Here is a 14818-nt window from a genome sequence, read left to right on the forward strand (position 1 = left end):
GTATTAGGGTTCTCTTGATTAGAAACTGAGGTAGGATTAGGATGGTCTTGATTAGAAACTGGGGTAGGGTTAGGGTCGTCTTGATTAGAGACTAGAGTAGGGTTGGTATGGTCTTGATTAGAAACTTGGGTAGTGTTAGGATGGTTTTGATTAGAAACTGCGGTAGGATTAGGCTGGGTCTTGATTAGAAACTGGAGTAGAGTTGGGATATTCTTGATTGAAAACTTTTCTAGGTTTAGGATGGTCTTGATTAGAAACTGGGGTAGGGGTAGAAAGTTCTTGATTAGAGACAGGATTAGGGTTAGGATGGTCTTGAGTAGAAACTAGGGTTGGGTTGGGCTGGTCTTGATTAGAAACTTGGGTAGGATTAATATGGTATACAAGCAAGAAAGGTCTTTGTAAGTATCCATAAGAGTTTGAAAGTTTTAGAAACCATTCCTCATCAATCTTTTTTTTTAAATATTTGATATAAAGATACTCCCCATTTTGTTGTATGGGGCAGAAGTCTGGGGTTTACAGCACTTTGATGCCATAGAAAGGATTCATTTATATGTTTGCAAAAAGTATTTAGGTGTTAAAATAAACACTTCCAACTTAGTGGTGTATGGAGAATGTGGAAGATTCCCTCTCTATGTATATTCAAATATAAAAGTTATTAAATACTGGCTGAGACTTATTGACATGCCCTCATATAGATTGCCAAAAAAGTGTTATAATATGATGATAGTTTATGATAATAATGGGAAAAGAAACTGGGTTAAAGGTGTTAGAGAATTACTTTTCAGTTGTGGCTTTGGTGATATTTGGCAAAACCAAAATGTGTATTCCAAACCAATGTTTATACTTTCATTAACCCAGAGATTAAAGGATATTTATTTACAATCTTGGACTGCATCATTGACTCTAACAAACAAATGCTTTTATTACAAAATGTTTAAATCAGAAATAATTATGGAAGATTATTTATCAAAAGTTAATGTTAAAAAAATTCGAACGGCTTTTTCACGTTTTAGATGTTCTTCTCACGACCTTTTAATAGAAACAGGGCTATATGTAAACATTCCTCGTGAAGAAAGAATCTGTAATCTATGTAGTTTAAACTCAGTAGAAGATGAATTTCATTTCTTACTTGTATGTCCAGTGTATTTACACCTTAGAGAAAAATACTTGCAAGCTTATTATTACAGGTACCCTAATATTATTAAATTTGTTACATTGCTGTCAAACACAAAAAGAAGTATCTTACAAAATGTGTCCATGTTCATATATTATGCCTTTTTATACCGACAGAGCCTTATGAAAGAATAATCTTAGCTGCTTGGTATTAGGAAACTATTGTGTATATACATTAAGTACATATTTATAGATATTTGCCATTTGAATAAACTACAAACAAAAGAGTTAGAAATGGTATTAAACTACTAGGCTGTCATATGATATTGTGGGACGTGATATTACAAATGGTTAAGTATAGTTATATGTATATGAAATGATATGATGTGACATGACATGATGTGATATGATATGAAGTGATGTGGTATGACATGATGCATGAGGGGATATGATGCAATATATTATGTGTATTATAGAAATTGTGTAAATACTGTTTTTTAGTGTACATATTATATGGCTTGCGGTCTTCCAGTGTTGAATAAATATTGATTGATTGATATGAAATAAATTGGCATGGAATGACATGGCATTATATGGTATGATATGATAAGATATGATGGGACAAGCTATGACATTGCTAATGTGTTGTGTGATATGACATGTTGAAATGTGATACAATATAACTTCTTTGATACAATATAGTTGTGATATATGGTACGATTGTATGTATAGTATGTTATGATAATGTTATATGAAATAATACTACATAGTATGATCTTATAATAATAATGATACAATATGATATGATGTTATAGAATATGTTGTATGATATAACAAGTTGTGATATTGTAATATAGAAATTATGAAATTACAGGGTATGGTATTGTACTGAATATGTGAAATTATGTGACTGCGTTGAAATGCGAGGTGGAATGACGTGAGGTGATCTTGTGAGATATGTACATAAATTGTATAAAACTGTATATTCTTCAACTTGTACTATAGGCCTGTGGCCTCTTCAGTATGTGAAATAAAGAAATAGTATGGTTTTGATTAGAAACTGGGGTAGAATTAGGATGTTTTTAATTAGAGACTGGAGTAAGATTAGGATGACCTTGTTTAGAAAGTGGGGTAGGATTTGGATGGTTTTGAGTAGAAACTTGGGTGGTATTAGGGTGGTCTTGATTGGGAAGGGTTAGGATGGTCTTGATTAGAAACTGGAGTAGTATTAGGATGATCTTGATTAGAAACTAGGGTAGGGTTAGGATGGTCTTGATTGGAGACTGGAGTAGGGTTGGGATGGTCTTGATTAGTAACTGGGGAAGGATTAGGATGGTCTTGATTAGAAACATGGGTAAGGCGAAGATAGTCTTGATTAGAAACTGGGGTAGGATTAGGATGGTCTTGAGTAGAAACTGGGATAGGATTGGGGTGGTCTTGATTAAAAACTGGGGTAGGGTTAGGATGGTCTTGATTAGAGAGTGGGGTAGGGTTAGGATGGTCTTGACTTGACACTGGAGTAGGGTTAGGATTGTCTTAATAATTAGAAACTGTGGTAGGATTAGGATTGTCCTGATTAGAGACGGGGGTAAGATAAGGATTCTCTTGATTAGAAATTTGGGTAGGATTAGGATGGTCTTGTTTAGAGACTGGGGTAGGGTTAGGCTGGTCTGGATTAGAAACTGGGATAGGATTAGGATGGTCTTGATTAGAGACTGGGGTAGGGCTAGGATGGTCTTGATTAAAGACTGGAGTAGTATTAGGGTGGTCTTGATTAGAAACTGGGGTAGGGGAAGGATATTTTTTATTAGAAACTGGGATAGGATTAGGATGGTTTTGAGTAGAAACTGGGATAGGATTATTGTGGTCTTGATTAGAAACTGGAGTAGTATAAGGGTTGTTTTGATTAGAAACTGGGGTAGGATTAGGATGGTCTTGATTAGAAACTGGGGTAGGGTAAGGGTCGTCTTGATTAGAGACTAGAGTAGGGTTGGGATGATCTTGATTAGAAACTTGAGTAGGGTAAGGATGGTTTTGATTAAACACTGGGGTAGGATTAGCGTGGTCTTGTTTAGAAACTTGAGAAGGGTTGGGATATTCTTGATTGAAAAAGTTTTGTAGGTTTAGGATGGTCTTGATTAGAAACTGGGGTAGGGTAGGAAGTTCTTGATTAGAGACAGGATTAGGGTTAGGATGGTCTTGAGTAGAAACTGGGGAAGGGTTAGGGTGATCTTGATTAGAAACTATGGTTGGGTTGGGCTGGTCTTGATTAGAGTGAGTGAGTGAGTGAGTTGGGTTTAACGCCGCTTTTAACAGTATTCCAGTTATATCACGGCGTGTCAGCTTAATGTGGGAGGAAAGCCCCAAGTGATGCAGGTCTCAGACGTTTACCACTTCGATGAAACCCACGAGCACGGGTATGGTGCTGACAAACCTAGAAACATAATCGGGGCGAACCGGGATTCGAACCCACGATCATTGGTTTCTGGCGTGCCCAAGGGAGGCAACTCTGCACAGCGAATTGCGGCGCCTTAGACGACTGGGCCACCCGTGCCCCCGTCTTGATTAGAAACTTGGGTAGGATTAGGATAGTTTTGTTTAAAAACTGGGGTAGAATTAGGATGTTTTTAATTAGAGACTGGAGTAAGATTAGGATGACCTTGTTTGGAAACTTGGGTAGGATTTGGATGGTTTTGAGTAGAAACTTGGGTAGTATTAGGGTGGTCTTGATTAGAAACTGGGGAAGGGCTAGGATGGTCTTGATTAGAAACTGCGGTAGGGTAAGGGCGGTCTTGATTAGAGAAAGGAGTAGGGGAAGGATTGTCTTAATTGGAAACTAGGGCAGGATAGGGATGGTCTTGATTAGAGACTGCGGTAGGGTTTGGTTGGTCTTGATTAGAAAGTGGGGTAGGATTAGGATTGTCTTGATTAGAGACGGGGGTAGGGCTAGGCTCATCTTGATTAGAGACTGGGGTAGGGCTAGGCTGGTCTTGATTAGAAACTTGGGTAGCATTAGGATGATCTTGATTAGAAACTTGGGTAGGGTTATGATGTTCTTGATTAGAAACTGGGGTAGGGTTCGGATGGTCTTGATTAGAAACTGGGGTAGGGGTGAGATGGTCTTGATTAGAGACTGGAGTAGGGTTCTGATGGTCTTGAGTAGAAACTAGGAGTGGGTTAGGGTGGTCTTCATTGGAAACTGGGGTAGGATTGGGGTGGTCTTGACTAGAAACTGGGGTAGAATTGGGATTGTTTTATTTGAGACTGATGTTTGGTAAGGCTGGTCTTGATTAGAAACTGGTAGGATTAGGATGGTCTTGATTACAAACTGAAGTAGTGTTGGGATGGTCTTGATTACAAACTGGGGTAGGATTAGAATGGTCTTGGTTAGAAACTGGGGTAGGATAAGGATTGTCTTGATAAAACAACTGGGGTAGGATTAGGATGGTTTTGATTTGAGACTGGTGTAGGGCTAGGATGGTCTTCATATGAAACTGGGGTATTATTAGGATGGTTTTGTTTAGAGACTGGGGTTGGGCTAGGATGGTCTTGATTAGATACTGGAGTAGTATTAGGGTGGTCTTGATTAGAAACTGGGGTAGGATTAGGATGGTCTTGATTAGAGACTAGAGTAGTGTTGGTATGGTCTTGATTAGAAACTTGGGTAGTGTTAGGATGGTTTTGATTAGAAACTGCGGTAGGATTAGGCTGGGTCTTGATTAGAAACTGGAGTAGAGTTGGGATATTCTTGATTGAAAACTTTTGTAGGTTTAGGATGGTCTTGATTAGAAACTGGGGTAGGGGTAGAAAGTTCTTGATTAGAGACAGGATTAGGGTTAGGATGGTCTTGAGTAGAAACTAGGGTTGGGTTGGGCTGGTCTTGATTAGAAACTTGGGTAGGATTAATATGGTATACAAGCAAGAAAGGTCTTTGTAAGTATCCATAAGAGTTTGAAAGTTTTAGAAACCATTCCTCATCAATCTTTTTTTTTAAATATTTGATATAAAGATACTCCCCATTTTGTTGTATGGGGCAGAAGTCTGGGGTTTACAGCACTTTGATGCCATAGAAAGGATTCATTTATATGTTTGCAAAAAGTATTTAGGTGTTAAAATAAACACTTCCAACTTAGTGGTGTATGGAGAATGTGGAAGATTCCCTCTCTATGTATATTCAAATATAAAAGTTATTAAATACTGGCTGAGACTTATTGACATGCCCTCATATAGATTGCCAAAAAAGTGTTATAATATGATGATAGTTTATGATAATAATGGGAAAAGAAACTGGGTTAAAGGTGTTAGAGAATTACTTTTCAGTTGTGGCTTTGGTGATATTTGGCAAAACCAAAATGTGTATTCCAAACCAATGTTTATACTTTCATTAACCCAGAGATTAAAGGATATTTATTTACAATCTTGGACTGCATCATTGACTCTAACAAACAAATGCTTTTATTACAAAATGTTTAAATCAGAAATAATTATGGAAGATTATTTATCAAAAGTTAATGTTAAAAAAATTCGAACGGCTTTTTCACGTTTTAGATGTTCTTCTCACGACCTTTTAATAGAAACAGGGCTATATGTAAACATTCCTCGTGAAGAAAGAATCTGTAATCTATGTAGTTTAAACTCAGTAGAAGATGAATTTCATTTCTTACTTGTATGTCCAGTGTATTTACACCTTAGAGAAAAATACTTGCAAGCTTATTATTACAGGTACCCTAATATTATTAAATTTGTTACATTGCTGTCAAACACAAAAAGAAGTATCTTACAAAATGTGTCCATGTTCATATATTATGCCTTTTTATACCGACAGAGCCTTATGAAAGAATAATCTTAGCTGCTTGGTATTAGGAAACTATTGTGTATATACATTAAGTACATATTTATAGATATTTGCCATTTGAATAAACTACAAACAAAAGAGTTAGAAATGGTATTAAACTACTAGGCTGTCATATGATATTGTGGGACGTGATATTACAAATGGTCAAGTATAGTTATATGTATATGAAATGATATGATGTGACATGACATGATGTGATATGATATGAAGTGATGTGGTATGACATGATGCATGAGGGGATATGATGCAATATATTATGTGTATTATAGAAATTGTGTAAATACTGTTTTTTAGTGTACATATTATATGGCTTGCGGTCTTCCAGTGTTGAATAAATATTGATTGATTGATATGAAATAAATTGGCATGGAATGACATGGCATTATATGGTATGATATGATAAGATATGATGGGACAAGCTATGACATTGCTAATGTGTTGTGTGATATGACATGTTGAAATGTGATACAATATAACTTCTTTGATACAATATAGTTGTGATATATGGTACGATTGTATGTATAGTATGTTATGATAATGTTATATGAAATAATACTACATAGTATGATCTTATAATAATAATGATACAATATGATATGATGTTATAGAATATGTTGTATGATATAACAAGTTGTGATATTGTAATATAGAAATTATGAAATTACAGGGTATGGTATTGTACTGAATATGTGAAATTATGTGACTGCGTTGAAATGCGAGGTGGAATGACGTGAGGTGATCTTGTGAGATATGTACATAAATTGTATAAAACTGTATATTCTTCAACTTGTACTATAGGCCTGTGGCCTCTTCAGTATGTGAAATAAAGAAATAGTATGGTTTTGATTAGAAACTGGGGTAGAATTAGGATGTTTTTAATTAGAGACTGGAGTAAGATTAGGATGACCTTGTTTAGAAAGTGGGGTAGGATTTGGATGGTTTTGAGTAGAAACTTGGGTGGTATTAGGGTGGTCTTGATTGGGAAGGGTTAGGATGGTCTTGATTAGAAACTGGAGTAGTATTAGGATGATCTTGATTAGAAACTAGGGTAGGGTTAGGATGGTCTTGATTGGAGACTGGAGTAGGGTTGGGATGGTCTTGATTAGTAACTGGGGAAGGATTAGGATGGTCTTGATTAGAAACATGGGTAAGGCGAAGATAGTCTTGATTAGAAACTGGGGTAGGATTAGGATGGTCTTGAGTAGAAACTGGGATAGGATTGGGGTGGTCTTGATTAAAAACTGGGGTAGGGTTAGGATGGTCTTGATTAGAGAGTGGGGTAGGGTTAGGATGGTCTTGACTTGACACTGGAGTAGGGTTAGGATTGTCTTAATAATTAGAAACTGTGGTAGGATTAGGATTGTCCTGATTAGAGACGGGGGTAAGATAAGGATTCTCTTGATTAGAAATTTGGGTAGGATTAGGATGGTCTTGTTTAGAGACTGGGGTAGGGTTAGGCTGGTCTGGATTAGAAACTGGGATAGGATTAGGATGGTCTTGATTAGAGACTGGGGTAGGGCTAGGATGGTCTTGATTAAAGACTGGAGTAGTATTAGGGTGGTCTTGATTAGAAACTGGGGTAGGGGAAGGATATTTTTTATTAGAAACTGGGATAGGATTAGGATGGTTTTGAGTAGAAACTGGGATAGGATTATTGTGGTCTTGATTAGAAACTGGAGTAGTATAAGGGTTGTTTTGATTAGAAACTGGGGTAGGATTAGGATGGTCTTGATTAGAAACTGGGGTAGGGTAAGGGTCGTCTTGATTAGAGACTAGAGTAGGGTTGGGATGGTCTTGATTAGAAACTTGAGTAGGGTAAGGATGGTTTTGATTAAACACTGGGGTAGGATTAGCGTGGTCTTGTTTAGAAACTTGAGAAGGGTTGGGATATTCTTGATTGAAAAAGTTTTGTAGGTTTAGGATGGTCTTGATTAGAAACTGGGGTAGGGTAGGAAGTTCTTGATTAGAGACAGGATTAGGGTTAGGATGGTCTTGAGTAGAAACTGGGGAAGGGTTAGGGTGATCTTGATTAGAAACTATGGTTGGGTTGGGCTGGTCTTGATTAGAGTGAGTGAGTGAGTGAGTTGGGTTTAACGCCGCTTTTAACAGTATTCCAGTTATATCACGGCGTGTCAGCTTAATGTGGGAGGAAAGCCCAAAGTGATGCAGGTCTCAGACGTTTACCACTTCGATGAAACCCACGAGCACGGGTATGGTGCTGACAAACCTAGAAACATAATCGGGGCGAACCGGGATTCGAACCCACGATCATTGGTTTCTGGCGTGCCCAAGGGAGGCAACTCTGCACAGCGAATTGCGGCGCCTTAGACGACTGGGCCACCCGTGCCCCCGTCTTGATTAGAAACTTGGGTAGGATTAGGATAGTTTTGTTTAAAAACTGGGGTAGAATTAGGATGTTTTTAATTAGAGACGAGTAAGATTAGGATGACCTTGTTTGGAAACTTGGGTAGGATTTGGATGGTTTTGAGTAGAAACTTGGGTAGTATTAGGGTGGTCTTGATTAGAAACTGGGGAAGGGCTAGGATGGTCTTGATTAGAAACTGCGGTAGGGTAAGGGCGGTCTTGATTAGAGAAAGGAGTAGGGGAAGGATTGTCTTAATTGGAAACTAGGGCAGGATAGGGATGGTCTTGATTAGAGACTGCGGTAGGGTTTGGTTGGTCTTGATTAGAAAGTGGGGTAGGATTAGGATTGTCTTGATTAGAGACGGGGGTAGGGCTAGGCTCATCTTGATTAGAGACTGGGGTAGGGCTAGGCTGGTCTTGATTAGAAACTTGGGTAGCATTAGGATGATCTTGATTAGAAACTTGGGTAGGGTTATGATGTTCTTGATTAGAAACTGGGGTAGGGTTCGGATGGTCTTGATTAGAAACTGGGGTAGGGGTGAGATGGTCTTGATTAGAGACTGGAGTAGGGTTCTGATGGTCTTGAGTAGAAACTAGGAGTGGGTTAGGGTGGTCTTCATTGGAAACTGGGGTAGGATTGGGGTGGTCTTGACTAGAAACTGGGGTAGAATTGGGATTGTTTTATTTGAGACTGATGTTTGGTAAGGCTGGTCTTGATTAGAAACTGGTAGGATTAGGATGGTCTTGATTACAAACTGAAGTAGTGTTGGGATGGTCTTGATTACAAACTGGGGTAGGATTAGAATGGTCTTGGTTAGAAACTGGGGTAGGATAAGGATTGTCTTGATAAAACAACTGGGGTAGGATTAGGATGGTTTTGATTTGAGACTGGTGTAGGGCTAGGATGGTCTTCATATGAAACTGGGGTATTATTAGGATGGTTTTGTTTAGAGACTGGGGTTGGGCTAGGATGGTCTTGATTAGATACTGGAGTAGTATTAGGGTGGTCTTGATTAGAAACTGGGGTAGGATTAGGATGGTCTTGATTAGAGACTAGAGTAGTGTTGGTATGGTCTTGATTGGAAACTGGGGTATGGTTAGGATGGTCTTGATTAGAAACTGGGGTAGGATGAGGGTTGTCTTGATTAGAAACTTGGATTGGGTTAGGCTGTTCTTGATTAGAAACTGGGATAGGATTAGAATGGTCTTGATCAGAAACTTGGGTAGGATAAAGATTGTCTTGATAAAAAAAAACTGGGGTACGATTAGGATGGTCTTGATTTGAGACTGGTGTAGGCCTAGGATGGTCTTGATTTGAAACTGGGGTATGATTTGGATGGTCTTGATTAGAGACCGGGGTTGGGCTAGGATGGTCTTGATTAGAAACTGGAGTAGTATTAGGGTGGTCTTGATTGGAAAATGGAGTAGGGTTAGGATGGTGCTGATTATAAACTGGGGTAGGGTTAGGGTGGTCTTTATCAGAGACTAGAGTAGGGTTGGGATGTTCTTGATTAGAAACTTGGGTATGGTTAGGATGGTCTTGATTAGACACTGGGGATAGGATTAGGGTTGTCTTCTTTAGAAACTGGGGTAGGTTTAGTCTGTTCTTGATTAGAAACTGGGGTAGGGTTAGGATAGTCTTGATTAGAAACTGGGGTAGGCGTAGGATGGTCTTGATTAGAGACTGGAGTAGGGTTTGGCTGGTCTTGATTAGAAATTGGGGTAGGATTAGGATTGTCTTGATTAGAGACTGGGGTAGGGCTAGGCTCATCTTGATTAGAAACTTGGGTAGCATTAGGATGATCTTGATTAGAAACTTGGGTAGGGTTATGATGTTCTTGATTAGAAACTGGGGTAGGGTTCGGATGGTCTTGATTAGAAACTGGGGTAGGGGTGAGATGGTCTTGATTAGAGACTGGAGTAGGGTTCTGATGGTCTTGAGTAGAAACTTGGAGTGGGTTAGGGTGGTCTTCATTGGAAACTGGGGTTGGGTTGCTCTTGTCTTGATAAGAAACTGGGGTAGGATTTGGATGGTCTTGATTAGAGACGGGGTTAGGATTAGGATGGTTTTGAATAAAAACTGGGGTAGCATTAGGGTGGTCTTGATTAGAAACTTGGGGAGGGTTAGGATGTTCTTGAGTAGAAACTGGGGTAGAATTGGGATTGTTTGATTTGAGACTGATGTTTTGTAAGGCTGGTCTTGATTACAAACTGTGGTAGGATTAAGATGGTCTTGATTACAAACTGAAGTAGTGTTGGGATGGTCTCGATTAAAAACTGGTGTAGGATTAGAATGGTCTTGATTAGAAACTGGGGTAGGATAAGGATTGTCTTGATAAAACAACTGGGGTAGGATTAGGATGGTTTTGATTTGAGACTGGTGTAGGGCTAGGATGGTCTTCATATGATACTGGGGTATTATTAGGATGGTTTTGATTAGAGACTGGGGTTGGGCTAGGATGGTCTTGATTAGAAACTGGAGTACTATTAGGGTGGTCTTGATTAGAAACTGGGGTAGGATTAGGATGGTCTTGATTAGAGACTAGAGTAGGGTTGGGATGGTCTTGATTAGAGACTAGAGTAGGGTTGGGATGGTCTTGATTAGAAACTTGGGTATGGTTAGGATGGTCTTGATTAGAAACTGGGGTAGAATTAGGGTGGTCTTGATTAGAACTGGGTAGGGTTAGGCTGTTCTTGATTAGAAACTGGGGTAGGTGTAGGATGGTCTTGATTAGAGACTGGAGTAGTGTTGGGATGGTCTTGAGTAGAAACTGGGGAAGGGTTAGGCTGGTCTTAATTAGAAACTGGGGTTGGGTTGGGCTGGTCTATATTAGAAACTGGGGTAGGATTAGGGTGGTTTTGAGTAGAAACTGGGATAGTAGTAGAGTGGTCTTGATTAGAAACCTGGGAAGGGTTAGGGTGGTCTTGATTAGAAACTTGGGACGGGTTAGGATGTTCTTGATTAGAAACTGGGGTTGGATTAGGATGGTCTTCAGTAGAAACCGGTGTAGGATAGGGATGGTCTTGAGTAGAAACTGGGTTAGTATTGAGGTGGTTAAAATCGGGGGTTAAAATCGGGGGTAGGGTTAGGATGGTCTTGATTAGAGACTGTGGTAGGGTTAGGCAGGTCTTGATTAGAAACTGGGTCAGGATTAGGATGGTCTTGATTAAAAACTGGGGTAGGGCTAGGATGGTCTTGATTAGAGGCTGGGGTAGTATTAGGATAGTCTTGAGTAGAAACTGGAGTAGTGTTAGGATTGTCTTAATTAGAAACTGGGGTAGGAGTTGGATGGTCTTGATTAGAGACTGCGATAGGGATAGGCTGGTCTAGAATAGAGACTGTGGTAGGATTAGGTTGGTCTTGATTATAAACTGGGGTAGGATTATAATTTTCTTGATTAGATACTGTGGTAGGGTTGGGATGGTCTTGATTAGAAACTGCAGTAGGGTTAGGATGGTATTGATTTGAGACTGGTGTAGAGCTAGGATGGTCTTGATTTGAATCTGGGGTAGGGTTAGGATGGTCTTGATTAGAAACTGGCGAAGGGATTGGACGGTCTTGAGTAGAAACTTGGGTAGGGTTAGTGTGGTTTTGATTAGAAACTGTGGTAGGGTTAGTTGCGTCTCTATTAGAAACTTGGGAAGGGTTAGATACATGTACGTCTCTATTAGACACTGAGGAAGGGTTAGATGCGTCGCTATTAGAAACTGGGGAAGGGTAGGATGCGTCTCTATTATAAACTGGGGTAGGGTTAGGATGGTCTCGATTAGAAACTGGGGTAGGGTTAGGTGGCTCTCTATTAGAAATTAGGTGTAGGGCTAGGTGGGCCTCAATTAGAAACTGGGGTAGGGTTAGGATGGTCTTGATTAGAAACTGGGGTAGGGCTAGATGCGTCTCTATTAGAAACTGGGGAAGGGTTAGATGCGTCTTTATTAGAAACTGGGGTAAGGTTAGGATGGTCACGATTAGAAACTGGGGTAGGGTTAGATCAAGATCGGAAAGATAGCGTTTCTCTTAAACATGGCCTAAGAAACCTTTATTTGTTTGAGATGTGATGAAGGATGTGGTAAAGTTCTTATAGCAGTAGCTGCAATGATTGCACGCTAAACAGCACGAGAAATCTGAAGCTTTTTGTGGGGACGTTGTTATAATTGTGAAATCAGTATGCAAACCCTCAGTGAAAATGTTCTAAACGGCTTCTGAGATTATCAACTACTTGTGATTACATTGTGAGAGTAGCGGCACGTTACAATACACATGCACGTTTAGTACATTTGCCAATTACAACATGAGACAACGTTGTTATTTCTTGTTCACATGGATAAGTAAGGCGATTTTCAAACAGTATTGTTTCCGATGCATTTTGACTGACATTTCAATGGTCAACTCTACCGAGCAGTTACTGCGCATCCCCATGGAAACTAACACCCAAACGATCATGAAATACACATTCTTTTATGTCGGGAACACATTAATTTGCTGATAAAAAAACAAAACAGTGTGACATTGACCCATGCTTAACCTTAAATATCTGCATGTCAAATATAACAAATTCGTGAAATATGTCAGAGGTCAGGATATGGGTAAAACACGGTTAGCAATACTTTTCATCACTTACTCAGCGCCATCGTGAAATGAACAATGTTATCTATCAACAATATATGGAGGCTGTGTTTACTTCTGAGGTCATCGAAAACCCCTTTCCTTTTGAAAGAGTGAGTGAGTGAGTTAGGTGGTTTTACGCCGCTTTTAGCAATATTCCAGCAATATCACCAGAAATGGGCTTCACACATTGTAATATGTCGGGAATCGAACCCGGGTCTTCGGCGTGGCGTGCGAACGCTTTAACCACTAGGCTACCCGATCGCGACCGCCCCCCTTTGGAAAGGATCATTAAGGCCCCTGGAATATCCTTATAAAATGTTTACTCTGTTACTCGGTTTTTATCAATTGGTCTTTTAAATAGTGCCCCAAAGTTATCGTTGTTAAACAGGTCAACTTCTATATTATGAGGAACACAACGATTCGGAATTTTTACCTACTCCTTCCACCAGGTGAATAAATTCCATGAGGCAGAGAACATACATATTTGTATCTGTAAGAATAATAAAAGTAATAAGATAACAAAGGTAGAAACTTAACAAGGGAAGCCAACAGTTACTTGGCGCTGATAGGTAGTTACCAATGGACAAATAGAAGCCAACAGTTACTTGGCGCTGATAGGTAGTTACCAATGGACAAATAGAAGCCAACAGTTACTTGGCGCTGATAGGTAGTTACCAATGGACAAATAGAAGCCAACAGTTACTTGGCGCTGATAGGTAGTTACCAATGGACAAATAGAAGCCAACAGTTACTTGGCGCTGATAGGTAGTTACCAATGGACAAATAGAAGCCAACAGTTACTTGGCGCTGATAGGTAGTTACCAATGGACAAATAGAAGCCAACAGTTACTTGGCGCTGATAGGTAGTTACCAATGGACAAATAGAAGCCAACAGTTACTTGGCGCTGATAGGTAGTTACCAATGGACAAATAGAAGCCAACACGTCACAGTTAATTAGCGCTGATAGGTGATAGCGCTTGGCAACTAGAAGCCAGGACTTAAATTATCACTGATTGGTAATAGGTAATGGGCAACGTGCAAACGGGAGGCCGGGGGCAATAAGCACTGATAGGTCATAGAATGGAAATTTAGGTTAGATCATTAAGGCTGTGTCTAATTTTAATGGCTTGCTAAGAGTCCTCGGTCCTCCAAACAAAATTCAGAAAAAATGACTTCCCTGTACATGCTTCCTTGTAACTGTAGTCAAGTAGTTGATATGGACCCGCATACAATACCGTGGTACGGAAAGAGGAACAGCTTGTTGACAAACGTATAAAAGCTGTACATCCGAGATGTCATATCCTCTATGTGGCAAGTGTAAGCCATGTGTAGGAATGGAATGACAAACCCCCGGATCATGTAATGTTTATAAAAATACTAAAATATACGTACTGTATACTTGTGTTACATGAAGGACACATCTCTCTCTCTCTCTCTCTCTCTCTCTCTCTCTCTCTCTCTCTCTCTCTCTCTCTTTCTCTCTCTCTCTCTCTCTCTCTCTCTCTCGCACACACACACAGATATTTGTGCTTGTCAAAACTCTTTTCGCAGCTCTTCAGGTGTTCAACGATATTGTGTGTACAAAGGAGTTTTTACAAGCACAAATATCTTTTGTATATTTGCAGACTATATGCTTGTCATTTGTGTGACTTTTTTATTGATAAATGAAAGTTTACAAATATGATTTTGCTCATCGTGTACATCAATTTTTTAATTCAGGAAACAGAGCTCCGACGCTGTATTGCCCACATGTGGACAGCGAATACGTGGCTCCACGAGGCTCCACGTCTGTCAGAGTCGTGTGGGGCAAATTCAGAATAAGAGACAATGCAGGCGATACCAGCGAGTACATGGATATTCTATATTTTATTAGTTAACA

The 14818-nt window shown here is 39.5% G+C and overlaps 1 protein-coding gene across 2 annotated transcripts in view; it reads left to right on the forward strand.

The window, feature by feature from the left end:
* The window catches only part of LOC139450707 (sushi, von Willebrand factor type A, EGF and pentraxin domain-containing protein 1-like), a 33033-nt gene that overhangs the window by 6501 nt on the left and 11714 nt on the right, over positions 1 to 14818 (forward strand). For both annotated transcript variants that reach the window (XM_071232509.1, XM_071232508.1), the window contains exon 5: positions 14659 to 14785. In XM_071232509.1, coding sequence (XP_071088610.1) covers positions 14659 to 14785 — 127 coding nt within the window. The remainder of the gene's footprint in view (positions 1 to 14658; positions 14786 to 14818) is intronic.

Source organism: Haliotis cracherodii, unplaced genomic scaffold, assembly GCF_022045235.1.
Source record: "Haliotis cracherodii isolate W230 unplaced genomic scaffold, xgHalCrac1.p SCAF_8, whole genome shotgun sequence".
NCBI lineage: Eukaryota > Metazoa > Mollusca > Gastropoda > Lepetellida > Haliotidae > Haliotis > Haliotis cracherodii.